Consider the following 22,753-nt stretch of genomic DNA (forward strand, 5'->3'; position numbering starts at 1 on the left):
GTGAAGGTGGCATTTGAAAGAAAAGCTTTGACATTCAACAGAAATTCAGGAAGAAAGCCAACTATCACCACTGTGATCATTAACTCTCCATCATTTGGAAAACAGCTGTTTTCCTAACTAAAATACCAATTGCTAAGTTGCTTGACATGACAAATGCTTTCATGTAGAGGCTGAAATATCCGTCTGTGGCTGTTTCCTCCCAACACCTGGCCATGTTCTACAATAGATTCAGACTGAATTTCAGCAGTTTGGCCTCAACCACACTCCTTATTGCTAGATGTTAGCAGATGACAGAGTTGCAGGGAATGGAGGATCAACGTTCTGGGCTGCAGCCTTTGGCAGAATGCAGGATGAATAGCCAGCAAGTGAGTGTGGTTTTGTACTTATCCAGTGCAAAGCTCCTTCTGTACATGGGAAGCAAGTGGAAAAAAGCAAATGGGATTTGACCAAACAGAAAGGAATGGACTTATTTTGTAGACAACAGAGGCTGACTTTGCATAGCAAGGTGATTTTGCATTCCAAGATCTCTCTCAGACAGCTACAATGTCTTTTGTAGTCGTTGACAGAGGAGTATTTGCAACAACCACTTGAGACAGAACTCTGAAGTGTGCCTACTCTGGAAACTTGCCCAGCCTCATCCACGTGCATTTCCAAACAGTGGCGCTGCCCTCAAACAGGGGAAAATATTCCGCGGGGCAGGGCACACTGTGAGGGAGAGGGACAAAAGGCCGCGTTCCACATCCATCCCTCTATCCGGAGCTGCGACAGGAAGGGAACGACCCCGGGAAAGCCGAGTCGCCCCTGCCCGCCCCCGGCCCTGCCCTCCTCGCAGCCTCCCACCGGCCCCAGCCCACTCCAGCCCACCTCTCAGGGCGGGACGTGGGGCGGCGGCGGGCTATAAAAAGCTTCTGGGGAGAAAGAGACGGGAGCGCCGTGTCGCTGGAACCGCGGGGGCTGAGGGGTGGGACGGACAGCGGCAGCATGGCTCAGTCCGTGTGGGGCTACGACAGAGAGAACGGTGAGAGGGAGCGCGGTGCTGGCTTTGCGGTGGGCAGGGCTCGGGGTCTGCTGTCCTCCTTCAGAATGAAATGCTCGGGTGAAATGGGGAGCCCCATGGGGAGCCCCTGGGGGGCTGGGCGTCGCAGCCCGGCCGGAGGTGTTGGTGAACATCCTTTGCGTTTCCACCAGGACCTGAGCACTGGCATGAGAACTACCCCATGGCCAAAGGAGACAAGCAGTCGCCCATCGAGATCAACAGCAAAGATGTGCGGCACGACTCTTCTCTTTCTTCTTGGCATGCCAGTTACGATCCCGGGGCGGCTAAAACCATCCTGAACAACGGGCGGACCTGCAGGGTTGTCTTTGATGACAGTTTTGATAGATCAGGTCAGCTTCTGTTTTGCCTTTGGGGGGTAATTAGGATTGAAGGCTCACAAAGCGCTTGGAATCAAAGCACCCCACAACAGCTAGCCCACACAAATGAAGACTTTTGTGTAGGCAAGGGAGGTGGTCCCAGCACTTATTTTGGTGTGTCCTGCCATTTTTATGTTGTGCAAACAGATTGGACAGGGGGCTGTAGCTGCACAGATGGCTCTTAGCGGATCTAGTGGGGTAGGCTCTTAGCAGCATTACTGCTAGCTCTTCCCTACGTAACATTCAGCATGGACACCAAGTCCTCAAATGTGTAAGGCGAGAGAATTTCATCCAGAAGTATTTCATGCACTGGCTAGACACTCTGTAAACAAAAAGCTCATACATTGCCATAGACTTTGATTTCTTCTATTTGGTTGAAACCCTCGCAGTCAGGTTGCTGATTGCTCTGTTCAGCCATGTAGTTATTTCAGATTCTGAGATTTTCACCGTCCCAGTGTATTTGAGCACTTGGACATTGTGTTTATTCTTTTTCAGGAAGATATCCTATCTATATTCATGTTCTTCTACATGCTTGACATCATCTTCAGTTTCTTCTGGCTATTTTTTCTAGTTCTGAAAGTATCTCTACTGTTTTACCACTAAATCACCAAAGTCAGCCTTTTAATCTGGAACTTCTCTTGGCAAAAGTCACCCATAACATTTGACCAGCTGTCCAAAACTGTGGTTTTACTGACTCTTCCACACAGGGGAAATGGATGTGGTTAAATCACAAATACAGTTACCATTACCTATAAGAATCTGCAAAGATGTATTTGCTTGAATGCAAAGGGAAGCAACCAACTTCTTATACCATCCCTTGCTGTTTATGGCCTTTTCTTGTTGGTCTACTCTTTCTGTCACTAATTGTCATTGCACAATGCGTGCAAACACTTCTGTCCCCATCTCATGCATACATCCAGGCTGGATGTGGCTCTGGGCAGCCTGGTCTAGTGGTTGGTTGATCCTGCCTGTGGCAAGGGGTTGAAACTAGATGACTTTTCTGGCCCTTTTCAACCCAGGCCATTCTATGATTCTGTGCTGCCTCTTCCTGCATCAAAAGTCCCGAACCCTTAGACTTCTCAAGATAGGAAGTTCTTTTAAATCCTTCTGTTCAAATTCAGTCTTTTCAGTCTGTAAAACTCCAGTGCAAATGTTTTGATTCTAATGCAGTAACAGCTTAACATCAGGGGAGGCTTAATATTGCAGATTTTTATATAATATATAGCATGGTGTTTTTGTAATATATGTAAACTACATGAATGAGAAGAATATAATCTGAAATCAGGTATGTGTTATTTTTTTGTAAAACAAAGCAGATGAACAGAGCTCAAAGCCTGCAGTGCCTGTTTAAGCAACATGCCATAGGCATTTGTAGAATTTTTAACAGTATGAACTGCAGGACTACATCTGTATGTTCAAAAGGAAGCAACTGAATGCAGTTAAATGAAATCAGAGTTGTCATCAGACTTCAGTCACCAACAAAGTGCTATGAAAGCATTACTCCTACTTCAAGTTTGCTGCATGCAGACAATATACCTTTATAAGCACAATCATCTACTTTGAGCGGCAGCTCCAAAACTGTTTAACAAGTTCTGGAAGTGTTCAGATTCTTTTAACTCAGACTTTGATGTTTGATTTGATTCTTTTCCCTGTACTTTGCAGAAGACTGAAAAGCTATAAAGTGGCATTGTTATTTGATTGAGAGATCAGCTTTGCATCTCTGAAGTTAGATTGTTCAAAACTAGATTCCAGAGCTATATCAGTACATAGTTCTGAACACAAAACAGCAACAGTCAAAGTGAAATATGAATTCACAGTGCCATATAATTTGAAGACATCTCAAGAGAATGCAATATTGATCAGGCAAAAAGAAAAACAATCATACTTACAGAAAACAGAGTTACTTTTCCTTGTATTTTTTCTGTATCAGCTTTGATGTCATTTGTATTGGAAACTTGTGGTTAGTAAGCCATATAATTAATGAAATACATCTGCGGTATTTTGAAAGGTTACAATCACTTGTTGTTTGTTCTGATGAGCTCATTGTTTCCTGGACTCCTCTGTTTACCATTACAGCTACCTGCTATTGTTCCACATTTCATGGACAGTATCCAAACTATTTAGGACACGAACCATCTTTTTGTCATGTATTTTTGCAGTGCTCTAATATTCACTACTGACGTTTCTATACAGAGGCTTCAGGTAAATAATAAATTATGCTTTTGTTATAAAATAGAATACTTTTTCACAATGATTGTATAAAATCAATACCACGACTCAAAGCCTGTGATAAACTGATTATGAACCTTTTCAGATGATTCTGCTCTATCTTTGCAGATTTCTAAAAGCTGAAATATTTAGGAGGCTGTTCAAGGAAGTGTCTGCCCAAGGAACTGTTTTGGAGAAAGTCCCTGATTTGATCAAGAAGGGCACAGCCCTTGGTGTAGTCCTTCCTGCCCATCCTGTAAATTGTCTTCCCTCCATTCCTTTCCTTCCCCATTATCTTTGTTCTTTTGGAAGCCCAGTTCACACATTCACTCCCTGCTTCTGTTACTAACTTTCTGCAGGCTGCTGCAGAAAGTCCTTTCCTGGAGGTTTATCTACTTGGAATCAAATACAGTGTTTGATAGCTCTAAAGAACCACAGGAAAAGTGATTTCAAAAACATGTATTGCCTTCTTTTGTTGACTTCCATGATGACAACAGCTGAGCTCAGTAGGCACAAGTCTATTTTTTTCAGTCTTATCTAATGGGAAAATCTTCCATGTTGAAAAGATTTATGTCAGAGAGATCTGCAGACCATTATGAAGTGCCGTTTCCATGTGCTGCACAGTATCTGAGCTCTGGAACGGGCCATTTGTAAGAAGCCACTGCTAAATGAGTTTCTAACTCTGGTATTAATTTAGCTTGTAAATGTAGATTGAACACCTGAATTCAGCTCCTGAAAGAAAATTCCTGCCTTGCATTGATTCCAGTGTATGGCAAGTACTTTTAAGAATCTGAGCCATGGTATTTAAGCCCTGTTTTTCCTATGTTCAAAAACGAAGCAAGAAGAATATCTTGTGATATATTACATCTTTCACTGACGGTTCTCTACAATAATTAGTAAGTTATGATAATTTATGTATTAACAAACTCAAAATTTATGAGGAGTGTGTGTCTGAAACTCGAAGCAGTGCTTTGTTTCTGCCCTCCATACTCTGTCATTGGCTGTGACACATGCCAACTAAAAAGAGAAACTGCAAAGTTAAACCTTTTGCTCCGTGCTTAGCACATCTGTAGGTATTCCAACACATATGATATCAAAAATAAATTTGACACCATTGGATACAGGAGATTTTAAATATGTTAACTTTGAACTTCAAAGCTATTGTTAGAAGTTCAAACTTGAATGCAATTTAAGCAAGGTCTTCTGGCACTGCTGGTGTGAGCAGCATTCTCAGCTTTCTGTGTAAGGAAACATGTTTAATTCCTGTCTTAGGTAATGAAGGAAAAATACATTTGAGAGCTTATCCTGTAAGCAGTCCCTACTGAAAGAAATCCCCAAGCTGAAAGAGCAGAATAAGCATTATTTGCCTAAGAACATCAGAAAAGGTAGTTTCTTAATTTATTTCTTTGGTGTTTATGTCAAATGCAGACTAAAGGTTTTGCTTGCTCAAGAATACTTTTCTAATTCATGTAAGCTCAACTTTGTTCTCATCCCTCACTTAAAAAAAAAAAAGGATTATTTTCCTAGAAGCATCCAAATACGCTGTAAACACAGTTTGGAATGACTGAATTTTAACAAGTATGAGGGTCTTACACTGTAGGTATGTTTCACAGCACTTTTGGATTCTATTCAAAGCTCTATCCGAACCATTTTACTACAGGCCATTTTCTTGAGAAGAAACAGCTGTGAATAGCATCCTTTTCCCTCTACAGCAGAAAGTGTAAGATGCCTGCTTGCAAAAGGAAGGGAGTTGTTGGGCAGCTGAGTTTTGATTCTGTGCTTGTTGAATGGCAGCTTGTACGGTTCTCAATTCAAATAGCACTCATTTTGAGTTATACAGAACTCAACCCACTCTTACACAGTGGTGAGTATTGTGGCCTCTGCTGTGACCAACTGGATTTACAAGAGGTGCTACAAACCTGTAAGGTACAGGTCCCCATTTGGTAAATGTGTGTGTCCCCGTGTTGTAGGCTAGCTCTGATGCAGGTTATCACTTGCAGTGCTGAGAGGTGGGCCGCTCACAGGAGCCTACAGGCTGCGACAGCTGCACTTGCACTGGGGTTCTGCTGATGACCACGGCTCTGAGCATGTTATAGACGGGGTGAAATATGCAGCAGAGGTAGGAGTTACTTTTAATAGTAGTGTTCGGCACTAACTGGAATTTGATTGTGCATCTGAGTGGATTAACAGATTAACCATTCTCCCTTACACGACTATCCTTCTATTTTTTTCTTTTTATTTTCTGCTTCATTTATAATTCGTCCATGAAACTTATGAATATTCATCGTTGTGCAGTGGGATATGTTGTATCTGACAATGAACATATCTTTGCAAATACATACTAACATGACCATTTGATTCACTGAGAAAGGGTTTTTTTTTATTTTTTTTATTTTTGTTGAGTGTTTTAAAAATATTTGAGGCAAAGTGATACATTATTTCCAATAAAAAGTTCTGTTTTCTGCTGATGTTTTTTTGGCTGTTAGTAATTTCTACTATAATTCAAACTACTAAGTTAGTTTCAGGAGGCATTACTAATGACCAGAAAAACTGCCTAAAAGTGCATTTTGATAAGCTGATGTTTAAAATTATATCTACTTTAAAGCTGATTTGGACAGGCAGAGTACCTTCTGTTTGCTGAAAACTCTTTAAAAACTCCGTATGTATTTTCAGGAACTGAAGATAAAAGATACTTGGGTTGTTTTTTATAATATATAAACTACCTTGCCACTACTGTCCAAAGTTGCTAAAATTAATGATTGTTTTAGGTCCTGAAGACTTCTTCAGTTAATAAATATGAATGAATTCACTAGTGGTGCTAGTGAATTGCAAGCAAGTATTACCTCCTTCGTCTATCTCATCAGAGAATAGGCTAACAATATGTTCACAAAAAAAGACTGCAGTAATGATTTCCTACCATAAATAACTCATCCTTTAGATGGAGAGCTTTCAGGGGCTCTGCACACCAATTATAGGAGAAGGTTCTGGCAGATATTTTACAGGATCAGTGTGCATAGACATTTCTGAGATGACTGTCAGTGATGTTTTTTGGTGTTTTCTTTTTTCCTCTATTCCTCAGCCACAATCAAACTGCATTAGTATTCAACTTTCTGTGGCTGACTGAACAAGTTCTACTTCCTCGAAATGAGACAAGAGAAGGATGCCTGGAAAGTATGAAAATATTGCCAGAATGTGGCCAAAGATGTATGGATACTCTACCTTTATCCTTAGCAATTATATAATTGTTCTCAAGGGAAAAGAAACAGCATCACATACTCTTTATTTTGTTGCTATTAGAGAAATAAAATACTGTGATTATAGAAAACTGCTAAGGATTTGCATTCAGGATATGCAACAAAATCTGACTCATTTGTATGGTATAAAGTTCCAGACACTGCTTATTTTGCGATTCCTGAGTCTCCAGAGCTTTTTCTGGAAGGAGATATAGAACTTGACATGTATGATGAAAGTAGAAACGAGAAAGAAATGCCAAGTTAGAATTTCGATTGCTCTCTATTATGGTGTGCAGAGAATAGTAAGAGATGCAAAGCAATATCAAATGTACTGGATAAAACCCAGTGTAAATCCTTAAGGTGATGTCTGCATAACCTGAAGGTCTAAAAATCTCCCTGTGTGAAGCGCATATCAGTAGGTGTTTTATACACTACATGTGTGCATGTCACATGCCTGGGTTGAACTGTTTGTAGTTGGATTGTCAGATGAATTTTTAAAAGGTGTTTCCTTTTCTTTATGCTTTAGTTAAATGCATAGTTTTAGTTTATAGAAAGTGCGAGCACATGGAAACATAGGAACATACATTTTCATGTCCCTTCCTTTATTTATTGTGTACTGGAAACTTTTCTTAATATAATGTAAGGTTAATTAATGCAGAATTGCTCTGTTGGCAATTTTTTTTTGCATTTACAACTGAAGTGTTATTGATTTTTAGTTACATCTGGTACACTGGAATCCAAAACACGGTAATTTTGCTGGAGCTTTGAAACAACCTGATGGTGTGGCTGTTGTGGGCGTTTTTCTGAAAGTAAGTGACAAATATCCAGTTTTTGTATATTTTCTGTATTTTCCATTTTTTACTATTATTTTTCCCTGAACTATATTATTTTACAGGAAAACGTTGTAAGCAGCACACAAGCTGAAGTCACGTATGTCCTTGGGCCCTTCAGATTCCATGCCCTCTTACATTCAGAGCAAACTTCAGATGTCATTCGTGACACTAGTTGCACATATCACAGTACTGAATGAGGTAGACACAACTTCTTAGGGCACTTGCTGACTTTGTCCCTGATAGCTGCTCAGCTCTGTGCTCTGATTTGTACTGAGTGAGGAGCACCTGTCAACAAGATTATGTTGACTGATTCACTTCCTTGGTCTCCTGCTGGTCCTTACATGAGTTGGGAGTGCTCCAAAAGACCAGGTAATTGGAAGAATTGATGGTAAAAGGAGTTCATTGAATATTTTAACCTTGAAATGCAGCAGGTTAATAAGACCAATACAATACAGATGTTTTAAAATTGATTTTGTTTATAAACTTGGAAGGAAGAAGAAGGAAGGAATAGGAAGGAAGGAATTATCTCCTGAATAACCAAATTTTATCTGCTTTTGGAAAAAGACAAGGCAATAAAATCATGTCTTTTGCATACTATCTTTATTCTTCTCAGATAAAGAGCTACATCAGTGCTTTTGGAGGTGTGGAATGTCATGAGCATAAGCAATAGAGTGACCCCAGAATAGGTCTTACATCAAGTCTGATGTGACTACAGATGTGCTGTGGAATATTCTGTGTCAGAAGAAAAAATGCAGTACTTCTGCTTTGCATTACAGGTTGGAAAAACTCCCAAACCAGAAATGAAGAGAATTCTTGAAGAAATTGACAACATAAAGACCAAGGTATCAAAACAATATGTTGTATTATAACGTAGTTGGAAAGCAGCAGAAGCAGAAATTAGAAATTGAGATTCACTCTTTTTTGCGTTGTTCTAGTACCTAACATTAGCACTAGAGGTGATAGGTTGGACTGGGGAGTAGGACACTTTCTTTTACTTCAGTAATCATGTAATACTTCACTTCTGTTATTATTCCTGTTGTTGTAGAGGATGTTTTTCAATCCTTGCAGGCACTGTTGATCCAGCATAAATAGATGCATACCTAAGGACAGAAGTATTTACATATGTAAAACTGCAGAAGAGAGTTCTTTACAGGGAAAGATCATTACTATTTCTATTGTTACTTGACATGATTACTATAAACCTAACTCCTAGGTACACAGTGGCATTGTCCTTCGTGATAAGCATTACGATTCCAATGATGCTAAAAATGAAACTGTTATTTTATCTGATTTTGACTACAACACCAGATCACTAGGACTCAATTTTACAAAGTTTATGCACATTTTCTTCCAAATTTAGAAGAATTTTTTTGCCTTTTAAGCATATACATAGTGCCATTGACATGAGGATCCAAGTCTGAAATCTGTTATCTACCAACTCATACAGTCCCTATTTCATTTTTTGCCATTTACATGCTGAAGATTTACATGCCACAGGTGATAAGAAGCACTGTAGCATATAGTGATAACAAGGTGGTAGTGATAAATACTCCCTTACATTCTGTCCAAGACTGCCTATCTGGCAGAATTTATGATTTGTAACAGAAAAACAGATATCCTACAAACATTGTATGTTTTAGTTCTGGAAAAAGCAACCTTCCAAGAAAAGCAGAGAAAGATGGGTACGTCTACAATCATCCGCATATTGCATTTTATTTCTTAAGGTTTTTTCCCCTCTTATAACATATATTTTACCAAGACTGTTATTTTTCAGGACAGATTAGTAGATGGTATCATCAGTGTATTTATCTTGCATGCAGTCTCAATTGCTACAATACAATACAGGCAGAGGAGTTTCTTGGACGCTGTGCTATATTTACTGAAAAGCACAATTTTTTTTTGGTGAAGTTATTTGCAAACACATATTGAATTTGTCAGGAAGGCACATTTGGAGTCTTGATGTTATTCCTACTGCCAGTATTTTGTGCAAGGATGTGTGGAAAAGATTTCAGATCATCTGACTGTTTTGTATCATTCTTCATATCTATCTAACAGAAGATTGTCCATCAGAGAAACAGAAATTAGGAAGAATTGGTTTTGTTTTCCAGAATTGCTTCCTAAATACCAGCAGAAAACAAAATTTTCTTACTTAGTTCTTGTTCCCCTGCAGGGGAGACAAGAAAATCTGATTATGTTACTGTGGAGATATTCTCCTGAGTATCTGCTTTGGTAGGAAAGACTTTTTTGAGAAATGTTGTCTAGAATTGTTCTGGTGATATTGATCTGTAGTGATAAGGAACTCAGGGTCCTGTACCCCTCCAGGGAATATTTCAGTTTTTTACTTTAAGTGTAACAGTGCCACAAAGAGATTGAGAGTGTTCCCGCAACAATGTAAATAGAGCATAATTTGGAAAGGAGTAAGATGCAGATTTGAATTCCTTGAGGTGAGGAAAAATGAATGCTGGGTAAATGCCGCTGTTCTTTTGGATAAAAATGCTATTACTGGCAATACCCCAGTGCTAAACTTTTGTAATGTTTATAGAATCATAGAATCACTCAGGTTGGAAAAGACCTTGAAGATCATCAAGTCCAACCACAACCTAACCATACTACCCTAACTCTAACAACCCTCTGCTAAATCATGTCCCTGAGCACCACATCTGGTTTTTAAACATATTCAGGGACAGTGACTCAATCACCTCCCTGGGGAGCCTTTTCCAGTTCTTTATAATCCCAAATGAATTTTTTGAGGGTGCATGTAATAGGAAAATACAATAATTGGATATGTTTTGGTCCTGCACAATTCAGATTGTAATTTCTCTTAATTTATTTATGAAGTTAAACAGTTATTACTAATTTCAGGACAGACACTTGACAAGAAGAAAAGGAGGTTGGTCTCTGTCATTTATCTTTATATTTAATTACTTCCTGCATAACATCATTGCTGATGTTCTTTTAATATGTATTAAGAGATTTGTTTTTCCTTTCTGTAAGGGGAAAGAGGCTCCTTTTCAGCACTTTGATCCATCAATTCTTTTCCCTAAATCTCGGGATTACTGGACCTACCATGGTTCATTTACGACGCCCCCCTGTGAAGAGTGCATCACCTGGATTCTCTTGAGGGAGCCCATTGAAGTCAGCCCAGACCAGGTAAATTCCGACTAGTTCTGCTAACCCCTTTATCAGTTCTCGATAGTCTCAAATCACGTCAGTGTGATGGTTTGCAAGCCATATGTTACCTTGCATTTTTTGACAAGGAAAGCTTTAGCCGAAGGCTGTGAGAAATTGCCTGTTAAAAGAATTGAGCTGAATCAAACTGTGAAACTGACCTTGAGAATCAGAAGACAGAGAATGCTAAAGAAAAAGAAAAAGTAAACATTTAAAATAAGATCACTCTTTTGCAAGGATGTTGTCCTTTAATTTGAGGCTATTCAGATTTAAAGGCTGGATTATTTGTATTTTGTAAAAGTGGAATAATGAAAAGGTGGCTCTTGTACTGATCTGACAGATGTATTCAGTCTAGCTAATTTTTTTTATTCAACGGGTGTGTGAATTGATATTTGTAAGATGATTTGTAATTCAAGAATCCTTCTATCAGGATTCTAGATTGACCTCAGGAGTTGGTGTGAACAATTACAGAAGTAAGATTCAAGCTCCACTAGATGCTACTGTGAGAGAGTTTGTGTGCTGAAAATACAAATAACAAAATATTTAAAGCATTCTTATTTTCTCACACGGATGCAACATGTTTTACATTCTTGTATTTTCTGAATAAAATATGTAGTAAGCCTGAAATTTCAGATTAATAATCCATTTGGCATACGTTTCTCTCCCCTTCCACCCAAAAAACAACTTTTGCAGACCAGCTATTGCATCCTCCTTCATCCTGTGCGTCCTCCACAAGTGATCTGACTGAAGTTCAACTCCAGGAGGGCCACAAGAAGCCCCTACTCTTGTTTCACATTGTGAGTGTGGCTCAGGCAAAATCCAAAAAATCCCAGTCAAGAATTAAATGATCTGTTGTTCTTCAGATGTGTGGATGAAGACTGTAAAGATCCACAGAAACCATGCTAGCTGGTGGGCTGCAGAGATCTCTACCAGTGGTCCTTACCAGTAATTTTAATGGCTGTATAAAAAAATTCCTCTTCTCCTTCAGTTGTTCTAGACATCAAGGTGTAGTTTCCAGATGAATTCACATGGATGCTTTACCTTTTCTTTCTTGCAGATGGCGAGGCTCCGTAGTCTTTCCAAGAATGGTGAGAACGAGCCCATGTGTCCACTGGTTGATAACTGGCGCCCACTTCAGCCTGTGAAGGGCAGGATAGTGAGAGCCTCGTTCAAGTAAAGCTCTCTGGAACCCGAGTGAGAAAATCCCTGCATCTTAAAGCATAGTTAGTTTTTGTCCTCTGCAGGATAAAGATCTGTGTTTCTCAGCTTAAAATTCTGAGTGGTAAAACTGAATCTGTCTCTTAAATCAGAAAAAATACTCAATGCAAATGCAATTACTAAACTTGTGGAGGAAATGTGAGATACACGTGTTCCTTGACCACAAGTGATTTAGCATTTGTGATAGTGTCACTTCTCTGCCATGTGGTCTTGGAAAAATGGGCTCAGTGTCAATATTTCAAACGGATTTCAAAGGAAATGTCATGGAGGCAAAAAAGTGAACCAGCACTTCAGGAAAGCAGAAGCAGTGGCTGGATCAAACAGTACATGAACAGGTTTTAAAATGCCCACTCGCTACAACATCCATTGTAGAGATCTTCCTCAGATATCCCATCTCCAGTGTGAACATCCAAAGAATAAATTCCTCTTTAATATACCACATTTTTTCCTTCCTTCTCTTGTTCACAGTTTGTTATCCAGGGTTAGTATTCTCGGAATGCAAGTAAGCATATTCAGCTTTTGCATATGAAGAAGAAAAAAGATATCTTGCTGTCATTATAGCATTTGCTGTCTTCGCCATGTCCTGCTGCTGCCCACTGATCTTTCCTTGTTTCACTGCTACTGTTAATTCACCCATCCAGCTACAGCACTGCTGTTGTCATGCTGCTAGGATAGCAACTTTAGGTTTGCTAAGAGGGAAGAGCCTTACTGCTGCTCTGCTAGTACGCGTCCAGACAATGCATTTTTGCCTTTGATGCTCTGCCTTTTTTTTTTTTTTTTTTTTTTTTGGCATCTTAGTTTACATATTAATGATTTCACCTTTTGGGGGCTTTATTGCATATGGAGAGAGTCTTTGCTGATGACTCGTGTCATTTGTCTTCCCTACTACTGAAAAATCACTTAGGTGTTTGTTTACTGTACCCTTGCATGGTTGGAGATGATGTGGAATCTGTTTAGATTGCTCACTTTCTAGGGAGACAGTTCAGATGGCATGTATGAAGCTTCGGGATTCTCTGTCTTCCTCTAACTCATCAATAGGCAGCAGAGAGAGTTCTTCTGGAGATATTGCAACAAACATGTTCACGGCAATTTATATAAACAATATGTCTATGTTCGAAATAAAGCAGAGATACAAGTGCTAGAATGAGAATTTCCCAGTTATCCTTCACTATTTCACTTTTCACCTTTGCTAGAAAAAAAGGTTCTCCAACAGCGAAGCAACAAATAGGCAACATTGGCCAAATTCAGTTATTACCAGCACAATTCAATGAGAATTCAGGAATGAAACTGAATGTGGAGTTTGATCCTTTGTATTTAGAAATTTTCAAGGAATTGCTGAATTCCCATTGAGAATTAATATTTCAGTTTATTAGAATCTTATTTGCTTAGTATAAAGCAATTTTATTTTGAAAACCAAGCTAGCAGAACTAACATATTGATTGAATCCTGTTTACAAATGTTCTGGCATTTGTCAGGTCAGTTTTTGATTTTTAGATGTGCAACACGTGGAACAGCATTAATTTTAAGAAACTCTTAGGTCTTTGAACTGTACATCTCAACACAAAAATTTTTCTACAGAAAAGCTCGTAGCAACTTTTTGTTTTCTACTGCACTGTCTTACATGTAAAATTTTTTTCACATATCCATATGCAGTTGATCTTAGTGTTCAGAAAAGTTCTACACAAATAAATGAGATAAGAATTTGAGCCTTTCTACCTTAAAACCTGTTGACTGTGATGTTTTGATTTCTTGTTATTGGAGCAGTAAAACAGGATTAGTTGTCCTCACTCCAAATAACAGCTTTTGTGTCTTCAGACAACCAATAAATTGACTTACATAAGAAATCGATTTTTTTTTGTTTTATTTCTAATGGTGAATGATGATAGAAAATAACAAGAACTTACTAGAAAGCCTTGCTACTGTTTTCTTTGATACATATGCTCCTACTATAAGGATAGACAGACATTCTAGCAACTGCCTTTTCATCTGTTACCAATCAGTCAGATTCTCAAAAACATGAGACATGAAGTAGAGTGCATTTTACCTCAGAACAAAATCACTTGTTCTATGTTTTCAGGTACAAAAAACTGTTAGTTTTTTTTCTTGCCTGTACACAAATATTGTCATATCTTCCCCAAGATCATAGATTCATGTATGAATATCAATAACTTGAATATTAATTGTGCATTCTTGCAAGTATATTGATCAACAAGCTGAATATTTATATCATTTTGAAATTTCCTGATTCATTCGTACTTTCTTAAGTACATAAAGTAAAACTTCTGAAGTGAAATGATGTCTGAATTGCCCTGACGCTGTGCGGTTGCTACGCACACATTGGATGCCCTTTATTTGCATGTTTCCTCTGCTGCTTTTTGACTGGCAGAATAGATAGAGATGTATCAACTATTGGCAAAGCAGCTGTGGTTCAAACAGCAAACATGTTTGGTGAACGGGCACAGAGGAAAACCTGTCTGAAATTTGGACTATTTCTCCATGCATCTACTCTTACTCCATTCTGTCTTGAATCTATTAGTACTGAAGATTGTCAACATCATTGCAAATATGCTTTAGACTTTGTCATGTAAAACATGCATAGTTTTGTTCCGTTGCATTGGACAGTATTGGTACTGATAACGTCAGTAACAAAATAGTAATATGTTTTGTGGACTCTGGTGCTGCTACCTCACCTATTTTAAACAGAGGAAAAAAGCCTCTGGGCACTGATGAGTTAAATAAATTGTAAAAATTCTCCTAATCAGTGTGGTGCACTAAATCCTTCATTATTTTTGTGCATATAATGCATATATTAGTTTCAGCAGGGCAGGCAAATGATTTAAATAAATTACCATCTCAGGTTTTGACAGATGAAACTCTTGCAGCTTCTCACACATCACATAAGCAAATATTAGAGAATTAGAAGCTTACTCCTACCATTTCAAAGCTTTTTCTTAATGACTGAAGTAATTTCCCACTAGCTGTGATCATTTTTTAGTCAGTTGTTCATAAATGAGCTGTAAATTCCTGCTGTGACCCTAAGTATACAAGCAGTTATGGTTATACATTTCTACTGCAAAATGAAAAGAATATAGATTATTTTTACTGAATCTCAAGGAGAGATTCCCATATGTGTTTGCTGCTGTTTATCATCTGAGTAATTAGAGTTTAAAAATGTTGTCAGTGAGCCTAGCAAAATAAAATAATCTGTTTCTTCCCAAGTTCTTTTGTCCACAGCAAGTGAAGCTATACAGTGTATGTTCCACCTCATCTATCTGCCTGTCTTCCGCAATTATTCGGATAGCTATAGTGCACATGAAAGCAGATAAACTACCTTCCATGAGCTGAGAGGTTGCACACAGATTTGGGTAACAGTCTATTTAATATGAGCTGCACTGCAATGAGCACTTATACATATAGGCTTATTCCTTAGCACAGTCATTTGCATGCTTGCATTTCCTATGAAAAAGAAGTAAGTTATATAATCATTGCAGAACAGGAAAGCCTGTCTACTGTAACTGGTTTGTAGGAATGTTCTTGTAAAGCCTCCAGCAATGGGCTCTTATACTGATTTACTGATTCACTGCATGCTCAAGAATGCAGGACCTACCAAGATGCAGGTGTTAGGAACTGGAAAAAGGAAGGCCTCCTACCTTTCTTTTCCTTAAAAAGCACCACTAAAAAACTCTGAACCCTGAACTGAGGCTTATAAGGTAGAAAAACTAATTTTCTTAAAATAGAGAAAATGATACTGTATTACTAAGGCAGAATAGAAATGCAAGTATCTCAAATCAGAACAGTGTCCCTGTTAGGAAGGTATTTTCCTTCAGGTTTGCCCTCTGTCCAGCAATGTCTGTGTGATACAGTAAGTTTCCATAAATGTCACACAGCCCCACACAGCTCCTTTGGAAGCCTCTTCCCTTTGTCATGCCTGATGCCTTCTGCAGAGCAGGCCACCTGGATGCTGCAGGTCCTTTGGGAGGCTGCCAGCTGCCCTCCACAGATGCTTCCCATGACAGGACTCGCTGTAAAGCAGTATTATCTCTTCCACCCACAGACAGCATGGATCAGCTGCAGCAAGTAAAACACATGGTCTTTCTGCCTGCAGACAACCCACCAGAGAAGATCCAGGCATTATGTGAAAACAGTCATTACAACAGTGCTGAAAAACATAAATGAATACCAGTGCTGTCCATACAGATGCAGTTCTGCCTGTTACTACCTAGGACACTGGGAGGACTCTGGGGACCTTGGTACTATTGTACACAAAAGAAATAACGCTTTATATACACCTCACTTCACATTTGTGTAAGAGAATGGGGTTTTAGCATTAATGCAGTATGAAATTTATACTCTATTTTTTATCTTACCAAAGCCTGTTTTTCTGAGTATATCTCTCCCTGTAGAACTTAATGCTAACAAATAACCTAGAGGAAGACCAATATTTTGCTATATTTTGCTATATTTTCTTACAGTACAATGTATTTCCTTATTGTCATTATTCAGAAGTCAAGTGTTTTTTTGGCTAGACTTTCTAATATTTATTTTCCATAGTCCACATGGTGGAGCTAGTTCCTCAACATTCACAATTTCTGATACCACTTGCTAATAACAAGCAACCTGAATTACAGCACAGTCTAGGCTTCCTCTGCTCTCATAGGAATAATTAAACAAGCATTGAAGTGAGGGTATTGAACAACAGAGGTGTGGCTTATTCCATGCTAGTTCTATAGAAATTGCTGATCATCTGAGCATAGATACCATACACTCATGATATCAGATATTTTGAACTTTATTTCCTGCATGTCAGTCTTCATTTCCATCACTCCTGCCTTAGCACTTTCTCAGTGCAATATCCAAGTAGCTGGTCTTGGTCAAAGCCCGGTGTATGACACTGGAGATCTCCAAAGCCAACACAGAAGTAATAGGCTGTCTTCTCACCTAATCTCCTACTGACCATACGCAGCACACAGACCTGCCTACGCAGGCACACAAGTACATGTATGTTCACATCAGAATACGGAGATGACATCTTGGGCTATATGCTGCCTTTAGTTCACTCTGTGATTTGATTGATTTGAATACAAAACACCAAAGACCAACCCCTTTACTGAAAAATGATTGTGGCTGAGTTTCCTTTACGCCCATCGATTTCAAATACTTTCAGAGTGCTAACAACTATAATGAATTCTCTCATATAAATATACTGTATACCAAAGGGAAGCCAACTACACCAGCAAGTTTGTATTAGCCTGGTTGTTGGCCGGGCAAGGCAAAGTATCACCAATGGAGCAGAAGAGAGCGATCCTTCCATTCTGATCAGCTTTGAGGAGGCTGCACCTGGAGTGCTGTGTTCAGGCCTGGCTACTGCAGTACAAGAGAGACCTGGATGTTCCTAGAAGGAGTCCTGCAGAGGGCTTCCAAGATGATGAAGGGCTTGGTGTACCTCTTCTGTGAGGAAAAGCTGAGAGAGCTGGGGCATTCAGCCTGGAGAAGAGGAGGGTCAGGGGGATCTCATCAATGTCCACAAATATCTGAAGGGAGAGTTCAAAGAGGACAGAGCCAGGACAAGAGCACAAACTGGAGCACAGAGGCTCCCTCTGAACAACAGTCAGCACTGCTGTGTTGTGCAGTTCTGGAGCACTAGCACAGGCTGTCGAGAGGCTGTGGGGTCTCCCCTTTGAAGATGGTGTCCCTGCTGAGCAGGGCTTGGGCCAAATGGCCCAGAGGTCTCTGTCAACCTCAGCCATTTTATGAGTCTGTGACTTTGTGATTCTGATGGTAGAGCTAAAAGAACAAAAAAGCAATTTCATCACAGTCCCTTGTTGCTTCTGTGCCCATGTTGCTTCTGTGCCCTATTTGTGACTGTAATGTTGGCTGCCTTTAACCATGGTGTTCATTTAGGGATTTTATTTCAGGATTATAACCTTTTGATGTAATGGCACATAATAGGGATTAGCATTGCATGAATGGAATAGGAAGTTTTCACGCTAAATACTTACTGGTATTCCTTGACCTGTTTCAAGAAGAAAATATATTGCTTGAGTCTAAAAGAAATCTGATCAACATCAGATAAATCCGAGTCTCCACCCTCCTATTGTTTAAAACCATTTTTCCTTGTCCTATCTCTACCTACCTGTGAGAAAAGTTGAGTTCCCTCCTGAATGTAGTTCAGGTGACAAACAAAAGATATTTGGTGAAGGTGTTGAACCTCTGCCATGCTAGCCAATGTTGTACACAAGTACAAGTGTTGCACACAAGTACCTGGCAGCCTTGTCATGCCAGCCCACAGCTGAGCCACAGTAGTCTTTGCTCAGCAGAGGTGCAGGCAGGGCTTTACACCACTTTCTCCGTTCCTACAGCAGCAAGGTGGCCTCATACACACTTCTGTTCCCTGTCTGTGGAAGAGGTGACAGAAGGAACATAATTCAGCTAATTAAAAGTCTGCCAATGGAGGTGAAAAGGTTTTTGTGAGGAGAGGGAATGGAGATACAGGTAATAGAGTATCGTGGAGAAATTTGGAAAGGCTAAAGAGAAACAATGCTACGTGAGAGAGGCTGTCCCAGCCTCACTTTACTCCCCTCACACACATCACACATCTCCTATACTTTGCCTTCAACAGAGCTTGTACTGTTTTGAATATCACTGGCTACCGATATCTCTGTCAAATCATCCTCCTGCCTGAGTTGGAAGAGACCCGCAAGGATCATGAGTCCAGCTCTGGGCTCTGCACAGCAGTGCCTGAAATTCAATCTCTGTCTGAGAGCATTGTCCAAATGCTCCTTGAACTCTAGCAGTTGGAGCTGTGACCTTGGGAGCCCAGCCAGGGAGATCCAGGGCCTGACTGCCCTCTCAGTGAAGAACCTCCAACTGATAGGCACCACATCAGTTGCTGACCTGAGTAATTATGAGACATGAACAAGACACATTGCCCTGTATATTACTGAGAGGCTGTCTGACTGTCTCTATCAACCCACATATTCCTTTTCTCTCTGCACTTGATGTCTCAATCATCTTTCACAGTTATGATAATTTCTCTATTGAATTTAAAGCAAAGACATTTCCATTAAAATTGACATATTTCAGAGATCAGCGATGATTTTTCCTTAACACTGCAGATTTCCAGCCATTGAGCTCTAATTTAATAGCTCCACAGTGTTGTGCATTGCCTGTATAATAAATACTCTTTTTGGAGTAAGAGTATAATCAAGGAATAATTTTTCTTGTCAGACATCATAGAGCAGTGGACGGTATCAATGTCTGCAACATACCTTAATTTATAGCTAAACAAATGCTACTGCCCCATGAATAAACAGATGAAACTTGATTTGTTGCCCAACAGTGTGTAAGACCTATAATTGAAACAGTGATTTCATTGTCTCTGTCAGGAAAGGTAGAGGTGCCAGTTAGAAGCAATTCTTTCCACGTCAAATGCCTTACAGCACTTTGCTAGAATTACCACTGAAAAAATCTGAAAAAGGCACGGAATGAGTGAAATCCAAATAAAGCTGAATATGTCTTCTACCTTTAAGGTAGAAATCAAGTTAGGATTTACATTAAAGAGGAAATGTACAATATTAATTAAAAGTTAAAATAAGTTTCTTACACTGGTGCCCATCATCAGACCATTTCAATGCTATTGTAAGAAGTCTTGTAAAATATTTTGAACTCCAAACCAGAGTTCCTCTATCTGCTTTGTGTGGCCTTAATAAACCAAAATCATATTTGCTATGGATGCAGCTATTATCCTCCTCATCTTGGAGTTGATGGGGAGTGAAGGAATAAGCAAAGAATCTTCCCTACCAGTTCTTTATAAAAGGAACTTCTTGCTGACTCTCCAGTTGTGACTTTTTACTCAAGGATATGATCTGAGTTGTACTGAGTTTTGCTTTCTGCTGTTTTTTATTTCAATCAATTTGAACTTCCAGTGGTTAATATTGAATAGAAAATGTATTTTTTTTTTTTATTAATAAAAGCAAGCATTACTAGTCATTTTCAGAAACCTGGCAAAATCTGCTGCTTGTGCTAATTTGCTGAGTCCCCTGTTGCCCATGTGGAAGCATGGTGTTCACTGGTCACAGACGCTGACTGAAGGGCTAGTCATTTTCCAATATTTCTGCTATTCCCTTGCTCTGCAATTGTCTAAATGCAGAAAAAAGCAGCACTACTATCAGGTTCTTTACTGTTTTGTTTTTTCCTGTTGTACTGAAACATTATTAGGCAGGCATTGATATCCCATCATTCAGAAAAGATTTGTGTGGAACAGTCTCAAAGGCTGTTGTAGGCCGTCTAGATCATTCTACTTGCAGAGCATAAAACTGCCAGTTTAACAGCGGATTCATTTATTAAAATAAATCTTCACATTATAGACTGTAAAGTCTAATCCACAATGTATTTTTTCATATGAGTAACCTCTTCACTTGGCAAGATTTTCTTGAATAAAGAAAAACTTGTTAAAACTTGTTGCACAGATACGCATCATGAATGAATGTACACATATTTTCATGCCAGCAAAGGAACAGAATACTCTATGTGGCAGAAGAGGGGTAGGTTAATTCAACTGATGTGTCCACAGAGATAAAAGTCACATCTGGTGAATAAGCATTGTAGCAAAGAACGGTTATAATCAGCTCCGAGTAGAGAAGCTGTGGAACATCTCCTTGCCTCAGCTTCTGACTCACCATCCGGTCTGTCTGCTGCATATAAAATCTCACACGTCAGTGGTTGGAACTGGTGGCAGAAATCAATGAGAACATCCATATCATCTTAAATTAGTACGTGGAGTTTTGCCAGCAGCTCAGATAGATGGGGCACCAAGGTAATAATACCTGCAGAAAGATTTCCTATCTACTGCTTGTCACTTGGAATCACTATACAATCCATCTGTTCTGAACATTAATGTTTGCTCAGATTTATTTTTTGATTCTACGTTTTTCTCTCATCAGTATATGGACATTTGGATAAAACATAAAAATAACTTTGTTGTGTACAGTTACTGCACTTGGAACATGCCCTTGATGGTACCTGACAAAGGATATTTGTATGGCTTTTGCCATAACAGAAGCTAAATCCAGTTCAATAAATATAATTAAAGTGGCCACAGCCCAGAAATCCCTCTCATGTGTTTTCCAAAATAATCTATGGTTCAGTGTTATGTATCCAGCTCCAGGTCTTGCTGAGAACATGGTTCCTCCTTCTGCTCTGTGCAAATGTACCAACGAGACCAATGTTTTGTCTTGTTGTCCATCTCTGCTCAGCTTGTCTCCATGTTTTCTCCAACAGCAGGCTCTGTTCTAGACTTTGGTCTCATTAGCTTTTTAAATTTTGGAGGGCTTTTGGAGTCCTTTTCATCAGTCTTTTTCATGATATTTTCTTGCTTTTCTATGTCTGATCTAAAAAAATCACACTTCCCTTTGCTTAGAAGATGGTTAGTGTGGGTTGCAAACTGTAAAGGGAGAAAAAAAAAATGCACTTGTTGGGTTTTGTGTAGAAGCAGGCTGACTAGATCTGCCAGATTTGCTGGAGTCTTTCTGGGCAGCAGTCTGACTGACCTGTCCATGAGTGCCAGGTATACTTTTGCAAGTGATTTCTGCAAAAATACCTGTTTCTTGTTTACCTTGACTTAGCATCTCCTCTACTCTCTTAATACTACTATGCAGAGGTTCACACAGTTCTCTGCCCACACATTAATACACTTCTTGGGCATGCTTTTGTTGTTCAGCTCACCCCCTGTACATTAAATGAAGCATACTTGTTGACTCTGACAATTACACATGGACAATGGTTGTGTGTGCGCACACATACAAAAGCGAATATTTTCCAGGGCTTTGAAAGGAGTTGAAAGGTAGTAGACAAAACAATGTAGTCAACAGAAATGGCTGAGTGGCATTCAGAAAGTATCCAAATGAGCTCACAATTATGTGTTGTAGATGCATTGCATTGCAAAGTGAGTAGACGGGAACATATGCTGAAATATAGCAAGTGTTTTATCCAGCGTTCCATCCAAGAGTGCCAACACATTTTGAACATTAACCTAGATGTGTTTACTTGGTACTTGTTTTTTTAATCTCATCCGCATTTAAAAACCTTTACCTGAAATGGTGACAAAGTTACTGATACTAGCAAACTTTGCATTTTTTTTTTTTTTTTCTGTTCTTGTATAGACTTTTAGTGGACGAAAATAATGTAAGTGGTAGAACAGAGAAAGCCATAACAGTTATGTGATGCTGCAGATCAGCAGCAATAAAAATAGAATAAATCCTGGCAGAAATATATTCTATAGAGCTATCTACTCGTAGTCTGCCAGTATCAGATTCTGCTCTTTGACAATAGAAACTGGAGAAAAACAGGGAGACTGTGACATATTAGCAACCTGATTTCACTCAGTATGCTGTTCTTTTTATTTTGGCAGACAAAGATCTGGCTGTTGACAGGTTTCCATTCATGCCTGCCATGTTTTCCATAGCCTGGCATGAATTTCAGTGAAGTAGAAGGCATATGACAAACTGGCTTCTTGGCTGTGACATGGCACACCAACTATGGCATGCTCAATGAAAAGCACAATGGGAATGTCTCTCACACACTGCCAGGCATACAATGAGCAATCTGCTGCAAAACATAAGGTGCTTTTTGCTGCTTCACGTATGTTGCATCATTTTCCACAAAATTCCTAATTAAATTAAA

The 22,753-nt window shown here is 39.2% G+C and overlaps 1 protein-coding gene across 1 annotated transcript; it reads left to right on the top strand.

The window, feature by feature from the left end:
- Positions 1-921: 921 nt before the first annotated feature.
- LOC100538829 (carbonic anhydrase 3-like) lies at positions 922-12,157 on the top strand. The gene is made up of 7 exons (XM_003205148.5): positions 922-1,018; positions 1,189-1,386; positions 5,622-5,740; positions 7,571-7,663; positions 8,464-8,529; positions 10,682-10,837; positions 11,913-12,157. Exons 1-7 carry the CDS (start codon positions 982-984, stop codon positions 12,030-12,032), a joined length of 789 nt encoding a protein of 262 aa, XP_003205196.1. The 5' UTR covers positions 922-981; the 3' UTR covers positions 12,033-12,157.
- The last annotated feature ends 10,596 nt before the right edge of the window (positions 12,158-22,753 follow it).

This window comes from Meleagris gallopavo, chromosome 3, assembly GCF_905368555.1.
Source record: "Meleagris gallopavo chromosome 3, MGAL_WU_HG_1.1, whole genome shotgun sequence".
In the NCBI taxonomy this organism is placed as follows: Eukaryota; Metazoa; Chordata; class Aves; order Galliformes; family Phasianidae; genus Meleagris; species Meleagris gallopavo.